The 22,194-nt window shown below is 36.2% G+C and overlaps 1 protein-coding gene and 1 long non-coding RNA gene across 2 annotated transcripts in view; one reads left to right on the forward strand and one right to left on the reverse strand.

Moving 5' to 3' along the window:
- The window catches only part of LOC118820019, a 26,135-nt gene extending 21,439 nt beyond the window's left edge, over positions 1-4,696 (forward strand). The window contains exons 2-3 of the long non-coding RNA XR_005008220.1: positions 2,422-2,509; positions 4,405-4,696. This is a non-coding gene — a long non-coding RNA (uncharacterized LOC118820019). The remainder of the gene's footprint in view (positions 1-2,421; positions 2,510-4,404) is intronic.
- lcp2a (lymphocyte cytosolic protein 2a) lies at positions 1,937-20,351 on the reverse strand. Its single transcript, XM_036588108.1, has 21 exons — positions 19,798-20,351; positions 19,387-19,449; positions 18,302-18,348; positions 17,450-17,518; positions 17,318-17,346; positions 14,943-14,980; positions 14,662-14,848; positions 14,111-14,208; positions 13,951-14,008; positions 13,536-13,598; positions 11,223-11,245; positions 10,198-10,217; positions 9,381-9,485; positions 6,655-6,679; positions 6,166-6,178; positions 5,940-6,027; positions 5,715-5,755; positions 5,537-5,619; positions 3,465-3,539; positions 3,178-3,327; positions 1,937-2,620 (listed from the first exon to the last, which is right to left on the reverse strand). The coding sequence occupies exons 1-21, from the start codon at positions 19,873-19,875 to the stop codon at positions 2,495-2,497; spliced, it is 1,479 nt and encodes a 492-aa protein (XP_036444001.1). The 5' UTR covers positions 19,876-20,351; the 3' UTR covers positions 1,937-2,494.
- Between the last annotated feature and the right edge of the window lie 1,843 nt (positions 20,352-22,194).

Here is a 22,194-nt window from a genome sequence, read left to right on the forward strand (position 1 = left end):
TGTCATACCTCACAGCTAATTTGTTTTTGATGAAATTAGAGGCGGGGTGGAAAAACACCTTTGGGAACTGCAGGTATTGTTCCAGCAGAACATGTTCTTGGAACTAGCCTACATTTTGGAACAGCAGCAGCCAAATTTCTAAAACGTTGGGGTCTCAATCCTAAACTTCATGAACACATGGGACACATGGCAAAAAAAGAAGTAAATAAAAGAAATACATAAATAATATATTATTTAAACGTTTGATTTTGGAGTCAAATCAACTTAAGAGACATATCTGCAACTAAATGTACTGAAGATGTAGCCGCCACAGGAACAGCATTTGTACCCTGAAAGGTACAGTCAGGGAGAGGAAAACAAAAATAATCATATCTTTAACAAGACTGTCTTCTGACATTAGCCTATATTCACCTCTACTTATCATTTATCAGTTCAGAATCAAATAATCTTTTTTTCTTTGTATATTTTATCTTTGTGTTTTAATTGGCATTTTAAATCCATGTCCACATATTATCCCACGTGCCTCACAGTAAGAATCAGAGTACAATGGCTTCTTAGAAACATTTGAATAGTCTTTACTTACAAAATAATAGATAAGATGACGACACCCCCAGCCCCCACAGCCGCCCCCACCCTCACCTAAAACACAGGCGCGCGCGCGCACACACAGGCAGCGTGGCGCTGCTATTATCTTGAAGCACTGCGGCTCTCATTCCTAATTTCCATTGTAAAGCAGAAGGCTCATCTCTTAAGACAGCAACGCCTCGTTTCGCGCCTCAGACAGAGCGCGGCTTTGGCATCGTCATCGTTTAGGACGCCTTCCAGAAGCTTGTTCTGTTTTTCTTTATGCTGTGTCCCAAAGCGCAGATGAACATCAACGATCGCCAAAAACGAACAGCATCGTCAATTATAGGCTAATGCGGGCCAGTGAGCTATTTACACAGCCCACAGCGAGCGCTCCAGCGCATCCAGCTTATTACCCGACTGTTGTTTTATTGGGCTGACATGTTTAACAAACACTTGTAATCGAATCCTTTTGTACAGCCCACTCGCGGAATCCCCGATGACAGCTTGGGTCGTTTTTTAACTGCCAAGACTTTAGTTGAAATGAGGGAAAACCCTGCTGGCTTACTTTAATGGCAGTTATTTCCACTGTAACAGTACTTACCCTAACAGCAATAGACTTCAGTTCTCCTAAATACACGCACAAAAGGGATGTGCACATTTAACCTGCTCCAGTTTCACACACTGCACTTTTCTCTTACGGAAAAAGTAGACTTTTATTAAAGCAAAACAAAATTCACGGTAAAAGGTTGACCAAGCATTTCTGTCTGCATGACAGATATAGAGTGTAAATCTGTGAATATGTAGTAAATCTGAACTTTTTCAGAATGAACTCATTTATGTCCAACAACTACGTCTAGTATGGTGAGAAAAAAAATCGACAGAACGTCTGATTGGCCTAAAGTGATGAAACGGTTCTTCAAAAGTTCTTTAGTAAAGGCAGTGGTTCAATGGTTGATGGAGAATGTGTTGTATATGGTTCTACATAAAACCTTTTTAAAAATGGTTCTGTATAGAACCAAAAGGGGTTCTTCTATTGTTACAAGCTTGACATCATAACAATGGCAGAGCCCTTTATGGTGCTATATAGAACCATTTCCAAAAACATTCCATGTGGAACCATATACAACACATTCTCCATCAATCTGAAGAACCATTTCACCATGCCCAGAGCCATTTAAGCATGCAAATGGTTATTTGAGTGTCCATGTTTCTATGTAGAAGTGTTGTCTTTACTAAAGAACTTTCAAAGAACCTTCTTTTTTTAAGTGCGTAGTTGTACTTTGGATGAATATCTAACTGCACTAGTTTGAATTTGTTTTGTTAAATTAGGAATCTCATATGACCAAAAGAGCAAACTAAAAGTGATAAATTAAGTGATAAAAACTTTACTTTCCTTTTTGCTTGACTTTCAAAATTCTGTAGATTTGTGCTCGGCCAAGCTCGGAGAAATATGGATGTCTAAGGAAGTATAATATTTCAGATATGGACATGAATTATTGACATTAATGGGTTAATGCAAAACCTGACACAATGAATTTACAAAAGCTTTTTTTCATCATGGATGTAACTCAAAAAATATCATCATCTCATGTACTTGGTTATTTGCCCTAGTTATGATGTCAGCAGTGGTCTCCAGCTCCTCTTTGCTTTCCTTTGTCCACAAAGCTATAAAAAAAGAGCAGCGCAGACTAATTTCTCAAAAGTAACGACACACAAATAGTCCATAATCTCAGCATGTTGCTGTGACTAAATCCATAAAATATATGACATAAAAAACACATACAAAATTCCCTCTGGGAATGCATTAGTTACTAATTGGAAGTAAAAGGAGGCTTTTCTTCTTTTATTAAACAGGTCAGGTGGAAGATCCTGCTCTTCTGTTTCGTCCTCTAGTGCTGTGGTCTGGTTACTGGTGTGGAGAAAAGGGTCAAAATCCAGCAGGGTGAGTCAGAGAACACTGGTTCTGTTGACCTGATCCACGGTTCTTAGCATCAATCAACAGCAGCGGCATCTGCATGTGTTGGCTGATGATGTCACTGACACTTGGAAAGATCTGGCAAAGAAATCATCAAAAATGTAAATCACAATGTGCCTTTTACAAAGCAGAAAACTGCTGTAATATCAAAACCATGCAAAAGTTTAAACGCCCCTGGTCTGTTGTCATGTTTTCTTGTGAAAAAAAGTACAGATCCTCTACAGGAAATAAACTTACATAATACATAAAATGTACCATAATGTTTATATAGGCCCCATGTTATGTTGTATTTTTTCCCTGAAGATGGTAAATTCATCAAATAAACAGTACTCGTGCATTAAAATGTGTGTTCTTTGTAGAGAATGTGTTAACTTATGTTCACTTAGATAATTACAAAAACATGTAATTTGACCAGGTGTCCCAATTTTAATGAATGGACCAATATAAATGATCCAAATTTACAATTTACATAGAATAAAATCTTGTTACAATGATGTACATTAAAATGAAGATTATTTGTCTTCTCCTGCAAAATGACCATTTCAGAGATATTAGGTTTTGTTATTACAGTGACAAAATAATGCACATGCAAAATAGCCTAATGACCACTGTTAGAAGAACAAGCACTGGAGTACCTCACTAGATTTAAGGCCTGTACCAAGCAGGAAGCCATGTGGCTCTTTGCGAATTTGGATGTTGAAGACTTTGTTCTGGTAAAGGACCATGAGCGTGTAGGGCTGGGTGACCGAGCCCTTCGAGCTGTCCCGTACTAAGAATGATCCATCCTAATGAAGGAAAAAACATGGCTTGAAACATCACAACATTGTCATCTGAAATTTACCTGAACATTTGGGAATACAAGTGTAGTGTTATACAGTGGATCAGGTCAGCATGTAGATAATAGAACGTGTAAATGACTCACCCTGTTTACCCGCCTCAGACTGCCCTCTGCCTGACTGCGTGTGACCTGGCCCACATACCAAGCAGGGTCCATGTCCTACAGACAACATAAACACTAAAAATGATCTCTTGAGTTACAGTATTTCAGTATTTCTATAGACAATTAACCTTTTTTTACCTTTTGCAGAATATATACAGTTGTATGAAAAATTTTTAACAACCTTGGTCAACTTAAGTGTTTTGTTGACTTTCTATAGCCAGTTAACATATCCTCTTCAGGGAACAAAAATAAATATGACATTTTTCAACAAATTTTAGTGAACAGTTTCTATTTACTTTTACAGAGGCCACATTTTTTGTTTTTATTTTTTTCCCCAATAAATTAAATTCAGCAAATAAACAGTAATTGTGCATTAAAATGTATAGAAGTGTGTTCTCTGTGGAGGATGTGTTAACTTATTTTCACTTAGAAAATCAACAAAAACCCCCCTTGTCCTCTTCAAGGCCATAAAACTCTACTAGACAGCAATAAACTATGTCTCTGGAGGCAATCAAACTCTATGACCTTAACTGATGTATTACTTATTTGTGTTTATTAATGTTACTTTCATTTAAATTCATATGTATTAATTGTTATTGTATATTGTCTTCTAATGTTTTATATCCAGTTGTTGAGAAAAATGAGTGCTTAATTCTTATAGTTGTCCATGTCCTACTTGTACAAAACGCTCAAAAAAAGAAAACTGAATCAAATGATATTTTATTGACTTTCTTGTAATATATATATTACAAGATAGTCAATAAAATATCATTTGATTTAATGATAGTATGAAAGATTTTTTTTTCTAAAAGAAATACGTTTGCTTTAGTTCATTATTGGTTCTAGGGGTGGGCAATGTGGCAATATGTATCATTATCATCACAAACTTTGTCACAGTATGCTTTGTTTTATTTTTTCCCAGTTCTGTCATGGCAAATTCCCTCCCCTATCATACAATGCTACCAAACTGAGAGGGTGAAGGCTGAAATAAAGCACATGCTCCCTCTGAATCACCTGACGTCACCGCATCTTTTCCAGCTGCCACTAACTCATCTTCACTGGAAAGCTCAACATGCTTGGAGGAGAACACTATCCGCCAAACTTAACAGATGCCCATGTTGGTTAGCACTGCGCTTAGTGATGGCCAGAGAGGGAGTGCCGTCCTGTTCATCCAGGGAGAGGACTCCCAGCAACGGATGACTGGGGCATCGCTGGGGCTCTAGCACTTAGGCAGTTATGCAACTTGAGAGCCCACATTATGCTTTTCTGAGCATATCATAGAAATCATCAGTACTTACAGAACACTGACCAACTGCATGTTTTACATAATCCTGTTTGACTTAATTTAGTGCAGTACAGTATGTAAAATATTGCATGAATATTATTATAAAAAACAAATGTGGCACTATTGGTTCCTTTTTGTCTATTCCAGCTTACACTGTAAAAAATGGCTTTTCAGTTCAAAAATACTTCAAGCAAATTAACTAGTTTTATTCAACTTAAATAAATACTGTGAATGATGAATGATTCTTTCAATCAATGTAATTTTTTTGAGTTTAATAAAACTAGTTCAGTTGTATGTTAGGTTGATCTGACGAGCCATTTTTTACAGTGTATCGAACCTCAGAAAAACTAAATATCACAAGTATTGTAATGTTATATTTTTGTAATATTGCCCACTCCTAAGTGCTTTTCCTATCTCAATCTGAAGTTATTTTGAATTTGTTTAAAATAATGAAGCATATTGGCTTAAATCATTATAGAACACCAATAATGAGGGATACTGTTTTGTTGTACTAAAATCACTATAAATTTTGGTTGAATAATTTTGTATATTTTATATTTTGCAACTGTAAACTCTTCTCCCCACAGACCACCTTTTAAATAAATACATAAATAAATTTGATCAGATCAAGCAAATTCTGAGCAAAGCTCTACCTGCACAAACAGCCTGAACTGAAAGAGACGTCCCTGAGTGTGTTTTATAGAACTGTAGTGAAAAGGCGCCACCTCCTGAACGCCATTCAAATTACAATCACTATACTCCAACCCACCTGCTCTTCCCCGGTTTCTAGGTCAGGGGGCCTCATTGGTTGCTGCGGTGGGCCTCTTGAACTACTCCTGTGGCTGTTCATTGCTGTCAGTTGACAGAAGTAGGGTTGCAATCAGTTTAGTTTATGGTACAAAATTAGAAAAACACTATTTTTCTATTGGCCTTCTTTTAGTACTTACCTTCCTGAAGCCTTGATGGCAGGGATCCGGTCTGGTGCCCACTGTATACAAGAACAGTAAAATATATACCTTTGTCAAAAATACAAATAACAATAAATACTGTAAATTTATGCAATAATCCTTATTTTCAGGTATGTTTAGGACTTGTCATGCAAAACATGCATGTGCTACTTCTTTGTGACAAACTAGTTTAGTTGTTATTAGGAGATCTTTATATAAAATGACCTCTCGGGTTGACCACCATGTCTTTGTGGTGGTGGTCTTGGTGAAGGATTTCTGGGCAGAGGGAAGGTGTTGGAGCCATGTCTGCCACCTGTGAAAGTGAGCATAAAAGAGCATGAGCAGAGCTCGAAGAGCTACTTGTGCTGGTATACAAATGTCTGCATTAAAGATGTAGTAATATTAGAATTAAAGGAATGATGTGATCATGAAATATGAAAGAAAGGCTTACTGTCATCGAGGAACTGTTTATGAGAGACAAAACAGATTACAGAGCATTAAAGACACCAGTACATGTTAAAACATGAATAACATTTGAATATTTTCTGTGCACAACAGGAACATTAGTGCCACTGATGTTCATGCGACATTGCACTTTGTTTCAGTCCAGCTTATATCACATAACTGGAGTTCACAGGCGTTATCTCGTTGCTATAGAATGTTTGTTGTCAACACAAAGCCACAGAGAAAACAAACAAACTCTTAACAGTGACTTTTTTTCCCTGAACAGTTCATGTGGTTGTAAAGTCTTTTGCATTGTGTGAATTTTTTATTTAAAAAATGAAAGCAATTAAAAAAGTAATCATTAACTTTGTAATATTTGAAATGTAGTATACTACGAACTAAAATATGTTTAAAGTACGCTGTGCATTAGTAAAAATAAGATTAAATAATTTCATAATGAAAGCCATGATTTAAAGAAATAACAAGAGATTCTCACCTCGTTTCTGGGTTCAGGTGTTTGCCTGCCAAAAAAATATCACGAGACATTAAGTACATCAGTGCGCTGTAACAGGTTGAGATAGTTTGCAGAAATCTGGATGTAGAACACTTTGTCATTTATTTGACTGTAATTCCACAGAATGTTTCCATAATTCTGTATAATTAAATTGTTAAGATGTACACATTCAGAGTAGTTTGATGTAAAAGGTCCATTTTACAAATGTTAAAAAGTTACCACACAGAAAGTTTTTATCTGAAATGGTTATATAATTATTATTGACTCATGTGCACATTTGTGCACAATAGTTTGACAGTTTGAGTCTTTTTAATCCATTCAAGGTGGAGTGATACATGCACCTTTGACTCTGAGACCAGATAGACTCATAAGATTTATCAGTATTTTGCCATTTTGAATAGTAAATAAAATGGTAATTTTGCCTTGTAGACATAATGACCCCTGGTTCCTATCAGCACCACTGTAAAGATATCTGAGTTTAGTACGTTTAGTAAGTCTGCAATGAACAATTTCATATCAAACCACTCTGAATGACTTTGGTTACATATCAATAACTGAATTATACAGAAATTTGGAAAAGATTGTGAAATACTTCTTTAATAAAGTGTAGTCTGTAAGACAGTGGACCTATTTTTTTATTTCACTCTGCACTCCAGCATAGTGGATGTGAAATAAACAATAAATTTGCAGAATTGCAGAAAAATGCAGAATGTTAATTTGAGGGTATTTACTTATATATTATGAATCATTTATGAATATGAAGCATATACAAATCACAGTCCTGTTTTACACAGAGTCCCCACCTTTCAGGGGAGCGTAATTTGATAAAATGACGTAGGCCTAATCTTAAATAAAATTGTCATGTTCAGGTGCACAGTTCCTGCTATATTGAGGCCTTTTATCATTCAGTAAGTGAAGTGCATGCTTAACAGGGTTCAAGACAGGGGATTAACATTCCACTTTTAGCCCCCAAAACTCCTTTGCTTTAGTAGTGTGTTTCAAATCATTTTGACAAAGCTTGTGTCACTGGCAGTAACATGATCAATATAATTGAGTCTGTTCCACTAACAGCCATGCACGCCGTTGAGTTTCACAGATGAAGCTGTTTGCTTTGGATCATGGGCAGTTCCCTTCCTTTCTCAGAGCGCTCTACTTTTTCTCTACTTTTGGACAGTATCTGCTGTGTTTTTCCATGAGTATCACTTTCTTTCACAGTTACTAAAATTCTGGCTATTTACTGGGCACACTCTCTGAGACACACACAACAGAGATACACACTCTGAAGCACTGTGTAGTTATTTTAAGTTAAATGGGGAGTGAGTACTTAGACACCCAAACCAAATTACAATGGATTTAACAGGTTCTGGCTGTTAACCTAAAAAAGGACAGGGTAAAATATCTCCTAACTGGAAAATTTAATTTCACTGTAACATCATTTGTTTAAGCAAGAAAGTAGATGTTAAGGATCCAGTAAAACCATAGTAAGAGTCATTTCTTTTATAGCCCACATTCAGTTTCATTTCTAGGCAATAGACAGGTGCATACTGTATAACATTCATGTGTTTGTACTGTCTTTTTACCTCATGTAGTTTGATACTTGGAGATTTTCTGATTTACTTTGCTGCTTAAACATGTGACATTAAAATGAAATTTAGTGTGAGTTTGTTTGTACTTACCAAATACAGCTGTATGCAAAAGCTTGATGCTCAAATTACATGTTTAGTTGAACTTCTAAGTAAAACTAATGACCACATCCTCTACAAAGAACACACTTCTGTGTTTTCATGCAGAGTTACTGTTTATGTGCTGAATTTTTCACATTTTTCACAATATGTTAAACTCAGCAAAATAAATAGAAATTGTGCTCTGAAATTAGCAGAAAATGCCATATTTTGTTTTGTTTCCTGTAAATGTCACCTTATTTTTTTTTACCAACAAAATCAACAAAACAAGCATTTTGTTCAGACTCTTGCATATGACTGTATTTATCCAGTTAGGAAATCATTTACTAAGTTCTTTGTAAGCTTAATAGCTAGAACCTGTTAGACATTGTAGTGAATTTGTAAGATTGTATGGATACTTCTGGATACCATTTCCATCAAAATAATTACACAGCACTTTGGAGCTAGCTAGTGCATTTCACAATGTGTAAACACGTACAATCAAGTTACCCCAAAATATGGCCTAGTACTTTAGTGTTGGTACCTCACACTTCACACCCAGTTAATAAATAGAAGTGAAGGGACTTTAAATGCGAGCATTACTCTTTTGTAGTCTCCCAGGTTGTTTGCTACTGCTAAGCTCACCAGATTTGCAAACTTGTTTCTTCTCAATGTAGCAAATGAATTTAACATACTTTGTGGCTATGTTTCTGATTTATATTTTGATTCACTCATGATGGTTTGCTTTATGGGTATTAACACATCATTTATCCTCATATTCTGAGCTAATGATGCAAGAACTTACAGCCAGCCAAGAAACAACTGAAGAGCCAATTGTATAATAAGCTATGGTTCCCTGAAATGGAGTAACCTTGAATAAAAGATGTGTGATTCCTATGTGCTGCGCTGGTGTACAGAGCACAATCAATCTAAATTGTACATCTGTCCAATTTTTCATGAACTGCACAGTAATATGTAGCAAGCACCATTCAAGCAGGTGAAAATGTCCATAACAACAAAGCTTATTGCAATTTTAATAGCACACACCTGTAATTAGAGACTGAGGAGGCAGTCCTCCGGACTCCCCCTGTAGGTAGTGGAGGCTTGGGCATTCTTGGAGGTTCTGCAAATTGCCTCTGAGGAGCAGTAGCACTGTAGCAAAAGAGTTAACATTCAGCTATATACAATTATGTTGTAAAAAAGCCAAAATAATGTACGATTCCCATAACTGTCATTTCTAATTTAACTATGTTTTGGCTATTAATAACTAATTCATGTTCAGAGTTTAAAATGGTCACTCCACTCAACTTCAATAAATTATAATGTGAACTTGTTTTAAAAAAGGTTATTGATTTCAGCATATTCATACAATTATTCATTACAAAGGCACGTGGGAAAGTGAACCATTACGTGAAAGGTGTCACTTAACATTATTAAGGGTGCTACCAGACAGAGTTTTCAGTTGTGCAAATGTGATAATCTGTTCACAGACACTAATTATAGAACAGCCCACGCATGGCCGGAAGTTATGGTTTTGCATGAGTCACTTGTATGTGCAGCAAGCGAATTAGTAACAAACTTTTGCTCATGCGTGGGCTTTGAAATCAGACCAATTCATTCTCAGATGTGTGCCATTACCTTTTCAAAAACAATGACTTTGCTGCCTTTTGTCAAATATGTATGACACTGGCATCAGTATATTTCAGATACCTGATTGTGTTTAGACAGATAGGTCAGATACCAAGTACTTCCCAACCTTGCATAAACTTAACAGCAGAGCAGGTTATATGAAAGCTATTTAACAAAAACTGATGCAAATGGTGGCAGTATAAGGTCATCTAAAAAACAAAAGAAATGACAATACCTCCTTGGGAGTGGGGCATTCTGTATTGGACAGCATTCATTGAAAGGAAAAAGAAACAGTATAAAAGATTAAAATAGAATTCCTGAAGGGGAATCATTTAAAAATTCATTTATAATTAATTGGTTATCTAAACAAAGTCTCTTAGAGTGAAACTTACTAAGTACATTTTTGGTAATAGGAATGATGTGTCTGAAGTGTTTAATGCCTCTAAAAGCTATCTTACACAAAGATATATGTATATATATATATATATATATATATATATATATATATATATATGATATATATATATATATATATATATATATATATATATATATATAATATATTAATCAGGCCTGATGCCTGATGCCTGAGACATTCCTTTACAACAGTTTTACGAAAAGCTTTTGGGCTAAAATGCATGTTTTTTAAATCCATTTATGGCAGAGATGTAAATGCGGGATGGTGTAATGCAAAATGTTCAGATTTATCACTTTTTTAACATTCTTGACATTACATATAATGTGTAGGCCCACGGGTTGTTTCGGATATTAAATGAAATTTTAGAATTTGCATTTTAGACATTGCAACCCCTGGTTTCTATCACCACTGTGAAGAAATGTGAGTGGGTAAGTTTCTCTACAGTAAACCATTTCACATGAAACTTTGAATGACTTTGTTTAAATCTCAGTGACTGAATTATGCTGAAATTTTGAAAATTGGTAGAATTCCCCTTTTCCTATAATGTAATGGTTAACCAGCACATTGTAAATAAATACAAATATCATTACATGTATAGTAATATAAAGCCTCTCCACCACAATTGCATTACCATAGCCATTCTGATAACTCTGTATCATGTTAGAAAGCATGCATAGATTTACATATTTATTAGGATTCTACAAATCCATAGAAGAATCTTCTAATCAGTGGAAAAACAACAGACTCTATGCACATCACAGACTACGAAGGACATGTCATGTTAAATAATTGTGTACTGTATGAAACTGTGTACTATATGAAGCAGTAGAAGGGAATCTCACCCTTTCATTTGAGAGATGTCCTCCTGTGAACACAGATAGCAGACAGGTATTAATGTACATCTACTATTTACAACATCTCACAGCTCATCACATGGTACAGAATCCTGACTCTTTTCTACATGCAAAAAACTGAACAGAAGTTACACAGAGCCACAAAAGTCTGTGCAACATGCTCCAAATTCAGAAGATAAAAGGCTGTTTGGCAAAGACACACACAATGCTGGGGTTTCCCTGTCCAGGCAGGAACCTCTCTGCAATGCTAAGAGTTCAAATGATCTTAGTCTAACTGCTCCTTACATAGAGTCTAAAGTGTAAAATAAAATAGTGTAAAAAGTAAAGAAAAATAAATGAAGGGTTTATGGTATGTGTAGCGACCACAAGAAAGTGTTAATTATTGGTATTTTGCATCCAGTTTAGAGATTCGTCACATGAAGCCACCACTGGAGAACTCACCTAGCCAGCTATCCCTGGCTCTTACATGCTGACTGTCAACCAGACAACTCTACACTTTTAAAAATAAAAATTCTAAAAAGGGGTTGATGTCATGGAAGAACTTATTTGGCTCCCTAAAACCCTTTCAGTGGATAGTTCTGTAGAAGAACCATTTTTGTGAATGAGATGTGCAAGTGGGAAGAACTTTTTTAAAGTTTAAGGAACCTCTGCCAAGTAAAGCGTTTTCCTAGTACCAGATCTCAAAGCCAAGAACCATTTAGGAACATTTATTTTTAGGAATGCACCCAATGTCCTGTTTAACCACTTCTCTTGAGTTCATTACACTGTTCTGAACTCTCTTTTGATCACAGCTGACTGTAAATAAACTCCTTCAGGGTTAAACTCTGACCATTATCTTTGACTTTTTGTGATTATGTCACACCTGCGGTGATCTTGAATTTTACAGCCTCAGGCCAAGATAGCCACATAGGCTTCTGTTCTGTTGCTGTTCTTCACAACTAGTGGTCTTCCTGACCTCACTTGGTGGCCAAGTCATCTGCTCCCATTGTCACCTTGTTTGTAAACTGTATTAGCCTGGTTTCCAGATATTTCATATTTGAGGAAGTCAGGTGGTTTTCATGGTTGCTCTTCTTGTTAGCATACTGATAGCTCTGAAAAGGGGTCCAGTGGATACCATTTGGATTATCTTTGTGTTTCCCAAGGTTGATCAAGTAACAATCAATATCAAAACACTGCTACTTCCTTCTGAGGAAACATTAATAAGTTATAAATGCTATGATTTTATGGAGGTAAAGTGCAATAGAGAGGTCCAAAGTCATCTCCAAGTGGAATGTTAAAGGCTCTTTGGCTCTTGAGGTCTTTTCACTAAACATAATGTTCTATTACACTGCATTGTGTGACCCAGCATTCCCTCAGTTTGTATAAAAGAGCTTCCTCCTTGATTTTTAATCTAAAGTGCCCATATCCTGCTTAGTATTGTATTTTATTTTTATTCCCAGAGGCCTACTTTATGTACTAAACATTCATAATTCATTTGTACATGACCATTTTCCAACATCTCCTTATCCCTAAGAATTAAACAGGCCGTTGTTGTTACTGTGTCTTTAAGACATATCTAAATGACCCCTGTTCTGTTTGGCTGCCCTGCATTGTGCCTCATTGAAAAAGCGACCTTGGCTAAAACACTCCTTATAACTACAGTGTGAGTGGGCAGAGCTAAACTGTTATAGGTGTATATATGTAAATACTCTGGTGTTCATGACATCATGAAAAACAATGAATTCAAAATGCACTGTTTTTGAAGGTTGTTTACAATATAGACCAATGAACTGCATCACCTGGGGTGTTAAAAGTATGTTTTGATACTTTAACAATGTTTACGTACTACATAACGCTGTTTTGTTTTAAAAAAGTGAGAAACATTCTGTTTTTCATAATATGGGCCCTTTAAGCACAGTTAGATCTCTTATTCTACTTTCAGTTTCTCCTAACAAACTTTGGTTGAAACTTCTCTGTAAGTGGAAGTGCTGAATCATCTCCTGGTAGTCCTGCACACACCACGAGGGTACATGTCCCTCACACATTGTGACAAAGTCCTCCAAAATATAAAGAATATTCAATACTAATAAGGAAAAGTTATTTAATTGTAAACTGTAAATACCTAATGAACATCAGAATTTGTCTAGTAAGAAGAAAAAAGCCATTTCTGTGCGCTAAGCATGCTTTGGTCAAAAACAATGAACCGGTCCACAACAAATAGGAAGATGGCATACTGCTATGGCATCACATATTGTTATGAGGAAGTACACACACAAAAGGAAAAAAGTTCCTTAAAATGCAGACTATAATTAAACAAATTACCTTGGGCTGGTGGAGCGTTAGACCCTCTTTCCAGAGTACTTGGTTTTTTACTGCGGTCAGGAGCTGAAGACAAAATGAATATGTAAAACAATAAGTAATATACATAAGAAGGAATTAGGGCTATCATGATACCTGATCAGCCTCTTCACAGGCCATGGGCCTGCCGGCGGGCATAAAGTTTTATTACACACCTCTATAAACTAAGAGTAGCTCAGCCAGTTTGCACTGGAGTCCCTGTAGTTACTGAGTAAAGTCTTTGTATGTAAAAAGCCTAAATTCACATATTTTAAATTTTCCTTCTTCTCTGACTTACATTGAGAGCCTCATGGACACCTTCAATTATATTAATTTTTTTCTACAAAGTTGTTTTTTTCTTTACCCCCACACACAAAAAAGGAACCCTATTTTCACTTACGAGGTGGTTTCTGAGGTCTGTGAGGGGATTGCTCTGACCTCTGGTATGGTCCAGCAGTCTGCAAGCAAAAGAACTCATTCATTGTCTATGTACAAATTAAAGAAGTGAAAAAGCAAAGCAAACGAAGTGGAGACAATTCTGGGAACTGAGGCAGACTTACACTTGGCCGTCCAGGTCCAGGGGTTGGGAGTGGAGGACCAGGCCCAGGACGTGCAGGAGGCACTGGAGGCTGGCTTTTGACTGAAGCATGAGCTCGGTCTACATATGCAATAAAGACATAGTACACAAATGCAGTGAGTATAAAACAGAAATCTGATTGGCTTACTCACCTTCACAGTCATAGTACTCAAAACACATGCATACATACATACACGACTGCACATATTAACTGAATTCTGTAGTAGCGCACCAGCAACCATAGCATACTCTTAACACACCAAAGAGAACAAACTGAACAACTGTTGATTTTGATCATTGTTAATAATACATTTTAAATAAAAATTTAATATATTTTATCATATCATATTTTGTCACCATTTCATAAAAGCAATAAACCTTGAGGTTGGTTACAGTGATTTTACCATGGTTAACCTGTGTTAGGAACTACTTGCAGCACTCCAACTAAAAACAGCCCTTAGCTGTGGTAAAATCTTTCAGATGCACAGCCTCTTGTGGCTTATTGTGGCTTTAATAGACAACAGTGCTCCTTACCAATATACTCGCTGTTGCTCATAGGCTTGGCAGCACGGATCTGGTGATGCTGTAGGTCATCAGGGGGCTCACTTGGGGGCGGCTCATAATCATTATCGCTCTCCCCTCCTCCTTCTGCTGGCGACTCATAATCTCCACCACTGCCCTCACCTTCATCATTCGAATCTGGGGTCTCATAGTCACTTTCCTTTTAAAGCAGAATTAATGCACAAATGTAGGAAGAACAAACATGTAACATAATTTAAAACAATTATGCATGTGAGAGAAATGGTCTGACTTACAAACTCTTCTGAATCCCACCCTTGGTCATCCTGAACAACTGTGAATGACAAAAATAATCAGAAAAAGAATCTACACAGTTGCCTCTGGTCTCATCCAAGGTGAAATGAGCAATCCGTGATTTTTACTGCTTTGTTTTTCACATTTCCTCTATTGGGCTGCTGCACACTGATACCCTGCCTACTCATCATAGCTGCAGACATTTCCACTTTTGCATCTTGTATCATTCAGCTGTTGTTTATATTCTCTTTTGATCACAATCTTCTTTGCTCTCCATCAAAAGCACCATCTGCTGCATTGTTTCTCTTGGTCGATAAATTCATACTATTTCCCTGTTACCCCAAATACAGTCAGTCAGCTAAAAAACATTTGATGTCTGCTTTTTTTAGCTTTGAAAGTCTGCTTTTTTTAGCAGAGGTAAGGGGCTAACAAGCAATGGACATTTACAGGAACTAGTATAGAATCCTGCAAACGACATGCCTAATCATCACACCCATGCCTTAAATGTTATCCATAAAAATGGACAAAAGAATTACCAAAATTCAGGTTTCTAGATGGCTGCTATTGATTTTAGCTATGCAATATACTTTTGTCCATTTCTGTAGATGGTCTGTCATACACTGTCAGAAAGCACATGTCTATATGAGATTACAAATGTTTGATGAGTTAGCTGTGTAGTTTGCACAATGTTAACTGGTGGTAATAAGCCTCCTTTACATCCATTAGCCTTATAGCTCTAGTGAAAAACCAAAAACGTAACCTTTGGACAGCAAACATGTCTAGGCTTATCCGTTACATTTGGGGTAAGGAGAAAATTGTGAAAATGCAATCATCGCAGTCCCGTTATTTAACGCACACATATATTTAAGTATGTTTGTTTATTTATTTATTTACTTACTTATTTATTTTCTCACTTTTGTTTTCATGAAGCTATGGTCTGATATGTGTATGTGTATGTAGGTGTACCTATTTTTTTAAATGTACTGTCCAAAACACATCCGGGAGGGGGAGGTGGGGAAGCAAAGGGGATGTTATGTGTTCTTATGTATGTATGCAAACATAAGTTAAAAGACAATAAAACAATTGTTCATAAAAAAAGGAAAATGCAGTCATCACTTTAATGTTGTTGGATGCGAACTGCCCAGTTACTATACCTCCATAGATCAACTGTATTCCTATACAGGATTGACTTGACCCAGGTGGAAAAATAGTGTGGAGAAAATGTCTGCATGAAAAGCACCTTTATACCTTCTCTCCTAAACCAAAGAATAAAAGACTAAAAGGACAAAAGGTTACAAAAATATACTTCATGTGTACAAAAAAAGCTCTCTCCACTACTTTTACCCAGTTGCAAGCTGCAAGCCTGAATTGTCTGCCTATGGCTATAACTTTAACCCAGCAGAGGCCCACTTGTACTTTCTCTCCCAATCAGAACATATTTCAGTCTCCATAGAAAAATGATAATAAAGGGTGTACAGACAAACAGGCAATCTACAATGCCTTTAACCCTCTGTTGCACAATGTTGCCTTGGGGTAACAAACCCACTTTCCTCACTATGCAATTACATGGTACATGTTTGGTGACAATCAAAGCTTAAAAATGAAGCGAGGAGTTTATAAAAATCAACAAAATGCTTATACTTGGTCACAAGCACACTTGGATGTGGTGGGTATTTTTAAACATGATTCACTTCTGTTTGAAGATATTTTGTAAATCCGGTATCATATGAATTATTTTTGCGTTATGAGAAATTGTTTAAATATGTTTGTGCCTAGAAGCAACATTGTGGAATGGAATGGATATAACCAATTGCAAGTGAAGTGTAGCCACTTAAAAGAAAAGTGCAGTTATCGTTTAACATTTCATTGAGAATGATTCATTTTTAATTCAAATTATTTGTGTTTTTGTTTATTTAGGAAGTTAAGTTATTCAGTATTTAATGTGTGTGCAATATAAGTGGCTTGAAGCCCATTCCGGTCACTTATGCCATGCAGCAGTCAACATACTACGTCTGTTTTACCAGTGTCATCAGTTTTGTTTAGAAATAAAAGCCAACTCTGATTACTTGAAAATGATTTGGTTCTATTTGTTTTACAGTTGTGCTATTTTGTATCATTTATTTTCGTTGTCTCACAACGTTTACTCCAGGCAACGTAACCCCACCTTCTGCAAGTATTATTATTAAAAACTTTTTTTAAAAATTAAAAAGATTTTAATTATTAGGTCCATTTTATGCAAGAAAAGTGAACGGTGAATAAAACATTGCTCTCATAATGTGTGATAGAGGGTTAAATTCCAAACACTATTTGTTAGAACCCACAAGCTGAAGCAGATGTGGGGAAACAGCATAATTGATTCATGAATGCACATCTGTACCTGTCTCTTGGAATGCAGGTGCAGGGGTTCTATAAAAGAGAAAGGAATAATATTAATAATGCTAATAATGATGACTAGTCAGGAGGATCAGCTCAGCAGAGATGAACTATAAATGGGTTTGAAACTGCTTGCCTTCTAGGAAAAAGACTTCTCTTCTCTTCTTTCTTGTTGTTGATTTCCCGACAGATCTTGGTGATAAGCCTACAAAATAAAATTAAAATGTAAAATGAAATTAAACATCATTTTTATATTGCATATTTATTCACTGACCACAAAGACTCCCCTGGCTGACTGTCGGAAAGTAAAAATAACTCACTGGCCTTGGACTATTTTCTCCACATACCAAGTCACAGCTCGCTAAAAGCACAACATGTGCTAACGCTGTGAGTTGGAACTGGTGGGCGCACTAGCTGAGGGCTCAGCTTCGGCAGGATGTGGTAACTAAAACAAGTTCTCTTTCCTCCATGCACATTTAAACTGCTCTACAAGCCAAACATGAACTCACTGTGATTTGCAATAGCACTATACTAGATGCTCAATGTTTTGACTAGCCCTCAATACTGTGTCTCTTAGAAATTCATTTCTGTTCCTTAAAAGTGTGCACATTCAGCCATTTCATATCCCTGAAGCCGCACTGAAGCAGATTCTGCTGTGCAATGGTTCCTGCCACATCTGCATGTGTTGCACTATCTTTCTTCAGCAGTGCTTCCTCTTAATGTCAGCGTGTGCACCGAGGACACAGAGACACAGCGCCTTTTTATACTGCAGTGTGAACTTGTGGACAATTTTAACATTGTAAATGAGTGTATTACGACTGAAGAGGAAAGCTGAGGAACATGACCAGATACACAGCTTATAGACACAAAAATGCAGATGATTATGGGCACAGATATTCAGTTGCAATCAGACAAGAAACCTAATAAAGAGCGATCACCCCACACAAACTTCAGGGTCAAAAAGCAACAAACAACAGCCAATACTCACGGAGCGTGAAGTTTGGGAAATTTTTGAAGATCATTATCTGACATGTTCTGCAAATAAAAAAGACCAAATTAGGTTAAAACAGGTTTTTATTTCGAAATATCCTCAAAGGGATAAAGGGGAAAGAGAAAGGAGACAGAAACACTATAAACACTAAGTATGTATTCAAATAACAATAAATAAACAGTTATATTATCTCTGAAAGACACAGTTAGAATGTATTCATTCAGATTGCTGCAGACATTAATACAAAATGGAATAGGATAATTATGCTGAGGAAACATCTTTCAGCATCTACATCTTGGCCTAAATACAAACCAAAGGCATACACATTACTGTGTATAAAACAGTCATGAAAACTATTTAAAACTATGTATCTCAGCAGTGTTTTTCTAGTAAAACACTAAATAATGTTGGAATAAATAAAATAAGCATAATACAGCAAAACGTAACAGGTTTTCTTAGTTGTTTTTTAAGTTATTAAAATCGTAGTTAGAGAAATACTTTTAGAGGAGCACAGGTTTGGCTCCTGACCTTTTAGCAAACTCCAGCCATTGCCTAGATTTGTTAAACCCCATTAGCAGCCCACCTGTTTTCATTTAATGAAAGATGGATTAGCTAAAGCACGAACTGGATGGTAACTGGAAATACTGGGCGTCCTTGAGGAGAGGCTAACCCATGCATATATATATGCATTATATGTCACCTGGTATTCTTTTCAAAAAGCTGTTATATCCAAAAATGTTACAAATGAATATGTGGCATGCAGACAAAACCTCTTCTAATAATGGCACTTCCTTAATCCATGACAACATGCAAGACGACTAAACATGACTCAATGACTCAGACCACAGTATGAAGGGGGATTTTGTTCATGCAGGGCCCACACATCCAAATGAAATGTAAAAGAGACGAATATTTTTAAGTTTTAGAGGAGGTGACTGAATTCATTATTATTTGTTTTGTGAGTAGCTACATATCTCTATTGAAAATATTATAACATAATTAGCACCAGCAAGCAATGAAATGGATAGTAAAAGTGATTTCCAGGGAGGATAGAGGAAATCTCCCTGGAATGAGATACATACCAGAAATCTCTGTCCATTCATATTGCATTTCATGATTACTTTGTCACAACCCGTCAGTTCTCGCTGTTAATCAAAAAGACAAAACTATCTTAGTCACAAACAAGGAAAAGACAGAGTATACATACAGCTTAATAACTGGTGTATGTGCGAGTGTGTATGTGAGTGAAGCCTACAAATATAAAAAAATATGCAATTTTGATATGTTAAAATCCTTTTTTGGACCAGTAGGCCTCACTGCTGAATTTAGTGCTGCTCCTTCAAACTGAAGCACTTTAGATTCAGTACAAATGAAATAAAATACAAATATAATACTATTAAAATATCAATTTAAGGGAAAAAATAGCTTTAAAGTGCTACTTCTAAGAAATAAAAGTCACACATGCTGAGGAAACTAAAGGTGCAGTGACTTACCCTTTTCAGAAAGTCAGCTAAGTGTGGTGGATCCCAAGTCATGACCTCTGATTTTGTAGGAATGTTATTGAAACTCATGGTTCCAAGTTTGTCACTTACTCGGATAAAAAATTAAACAATACAATTCCCAAAACAGGTATGTAGATTCCCAAAAAGGTATGTTCACATTACTGCAGTCATCACTCCTGAGAAGCTCAAAGGATGTTTTGCTCTGACATGCCACGGTACATGTGAAAGCAGCACACAACCTGACTTTAAGGTGGAGAAAAATACCTATGAAAAAATGTTCTAGCGGAGAATCAGAGAAAAGAAAAGTAAGCAGTCTTGACAAAATGCTAACATAAAAAGCAGCATGAAAAAAAAGAAATGAAAAAAAGAAAAACGTCTGAAGTTTGATTTGATAAAAAAGCCCCTATATGGTCACACAGGGGCAGAGATTTCAAAAAATACTTAAAAATCCTTCATAACACTTTCAACAGCAACCAACACCCAGGATTTGCCTGAGCACACTGAGAAAAGAAAGAATGGCAGTACTTCCCTCTAGGTTTCCTGTTGATCGCAGTGGTAAATAGGGGAAGTACAGCCCCTTATGTGAAAAAGATATTAACAGTTTGCTGTTTCATTTGCATACTGGCGCTGTTCTACCTAATGCCCATTTTTGTTGTTCAGAGTCCCATTTATGGCCTATTTTTAATTAAAAAAAGAAGGCAAGTACAAAAGGATGTATTCAGGCATGTACAAATCTCTGGTCACACTTTCTATTTTGATGATCTACAGATACTTCACTTCTTAAACTTTCTGGTGATAGACTTATTACAATCTCTCACACTCGGCTTTAAGTTCAGTTGCATTTAAAAGATGTTTAGTTGAATGTTAAAAGACAGACTGCGTATCTACAAAGCATCTAGAGAAGACTATCAAACTACAGTGTTACAGAATGTTTAATACAGTAACTCAGTGTTTTTGTGTGGGTTGTGGACAACGTGCCACACAGCATTAAACCACCAATCATCTGATCTTAAGAAGCTTATCTGTCTGGATGCTCATTGTAATGCACCCACTGTTAGTAGAAGTCTGGTATTTGCTGCACTACTTATTAAGGATTAATTTTCTTTTCCGTACAATCCATAGTAATAACAGTACCCTAAAATCAATACATATATCAATACATTTAAAATATTTTTTTGTGTATTTCTACAGTAAAAAAGCCAGTAAATAGATTTCAAAAAGTACATTTGAAAGCATTTGCATTAGTATTAGTATCTGCCACATAAAATAACTCCATGTGATCTGCCATTATAGTGCATTAACTCTGTCGTGTGTCTGTCTAAGTCTGTGTATAAGAAGCAGAAGGCGGGGGTAAAGCAAAAGTATTTCTTGTCCTACACAGTTCTTTGCTATTCTCACTCTTTTCACATTTTTAGCATCACTGACACAAACATACTCAGTATAATGAGTTTATCAGTATATTCATATGTGGAAGTACAAAGCCATCCTAAAATGTAACAGAGTAAAATGTAGATTCCTTTACTCACTAAAATATTTGAGTAGAAGTAAACGTATTACAATATGAAAATACTCAGCAGAGTACAAATCCATGAGTATTTTACTAAGTACATGTACTTGAGTAAATTTAACTAGTTACTTCCCACCTCTGCGAGTAGAAGATTGAAACTTTGGGGCAGTGCATTTTGTTTCTAGAAGCAAGGGGCAAAAAATAAACGGAGCTGTTTTGTGAGCCGTTGTTGCATTTGTATTAGCATTATTTACAATTAAAAACATTTTAGATCTCTTTCTTGTTGTTAAGGCAGTTATTTTTTTCATTTTTATGACAAAGTGTCATCACTGGCCTACTACGGACCAATGGCTCTCTCTCAGAACTGGCCCAAGGACCACCAAAGGGTGCTTGAGAAACCCTGTTATATAAATTGTTAACACTATATAACATTTCACTTAAGTACAGACACTGTGTCAAACTCCAGTCCTCAGAGGCTACAGCACTGAAGAGTCCAGCGATGTGCCTTATTAAACCCAACCTGGTTCAACTTATAAGCTAAACTACGAAGGCCTTCATGAATTTAATTCAAAACATTAGAGGTAAAGCTAAACTGTTTTTTTGACATCATACTCAAAACTTGTGCCGTGTCTGAGTTGGTCTCCTAATCACTACACTGTATATTTGAAAATCTGGAACACTATATAGAACACTATTATAGGGAACAGAATTTGTGATGGTAGTAAACATTTCGACAACTATGTCACAAGTTTACATACAAACGACACTTACAAACGTATGGCTATGCTCTATCCCCTAGGGTAAGTCAGTTGTACACAATTTGTTGCAGTGAATTGTGGGATCATTCGAGTGCACTGAGGATTCTGCAGAATGTTTTCAGA

The sequence above is a fragment of the Colossoma macropomum genome, unplaced genomic scaffold (assembly GCF_904425465.1).
Source record: "Colossoma macropomum unplaced genomic scaffold, Colossoma_macropomum, whole genome shotgun sequence".
In the NCBI taxonomy this organism is placed as follows: domain Eukaryota; kingdom Metazoa; phylum Chordata; class Actinopteri; order Characiformes; family Serrasalmidae; genus Colossoma; species Colossoma macropomum.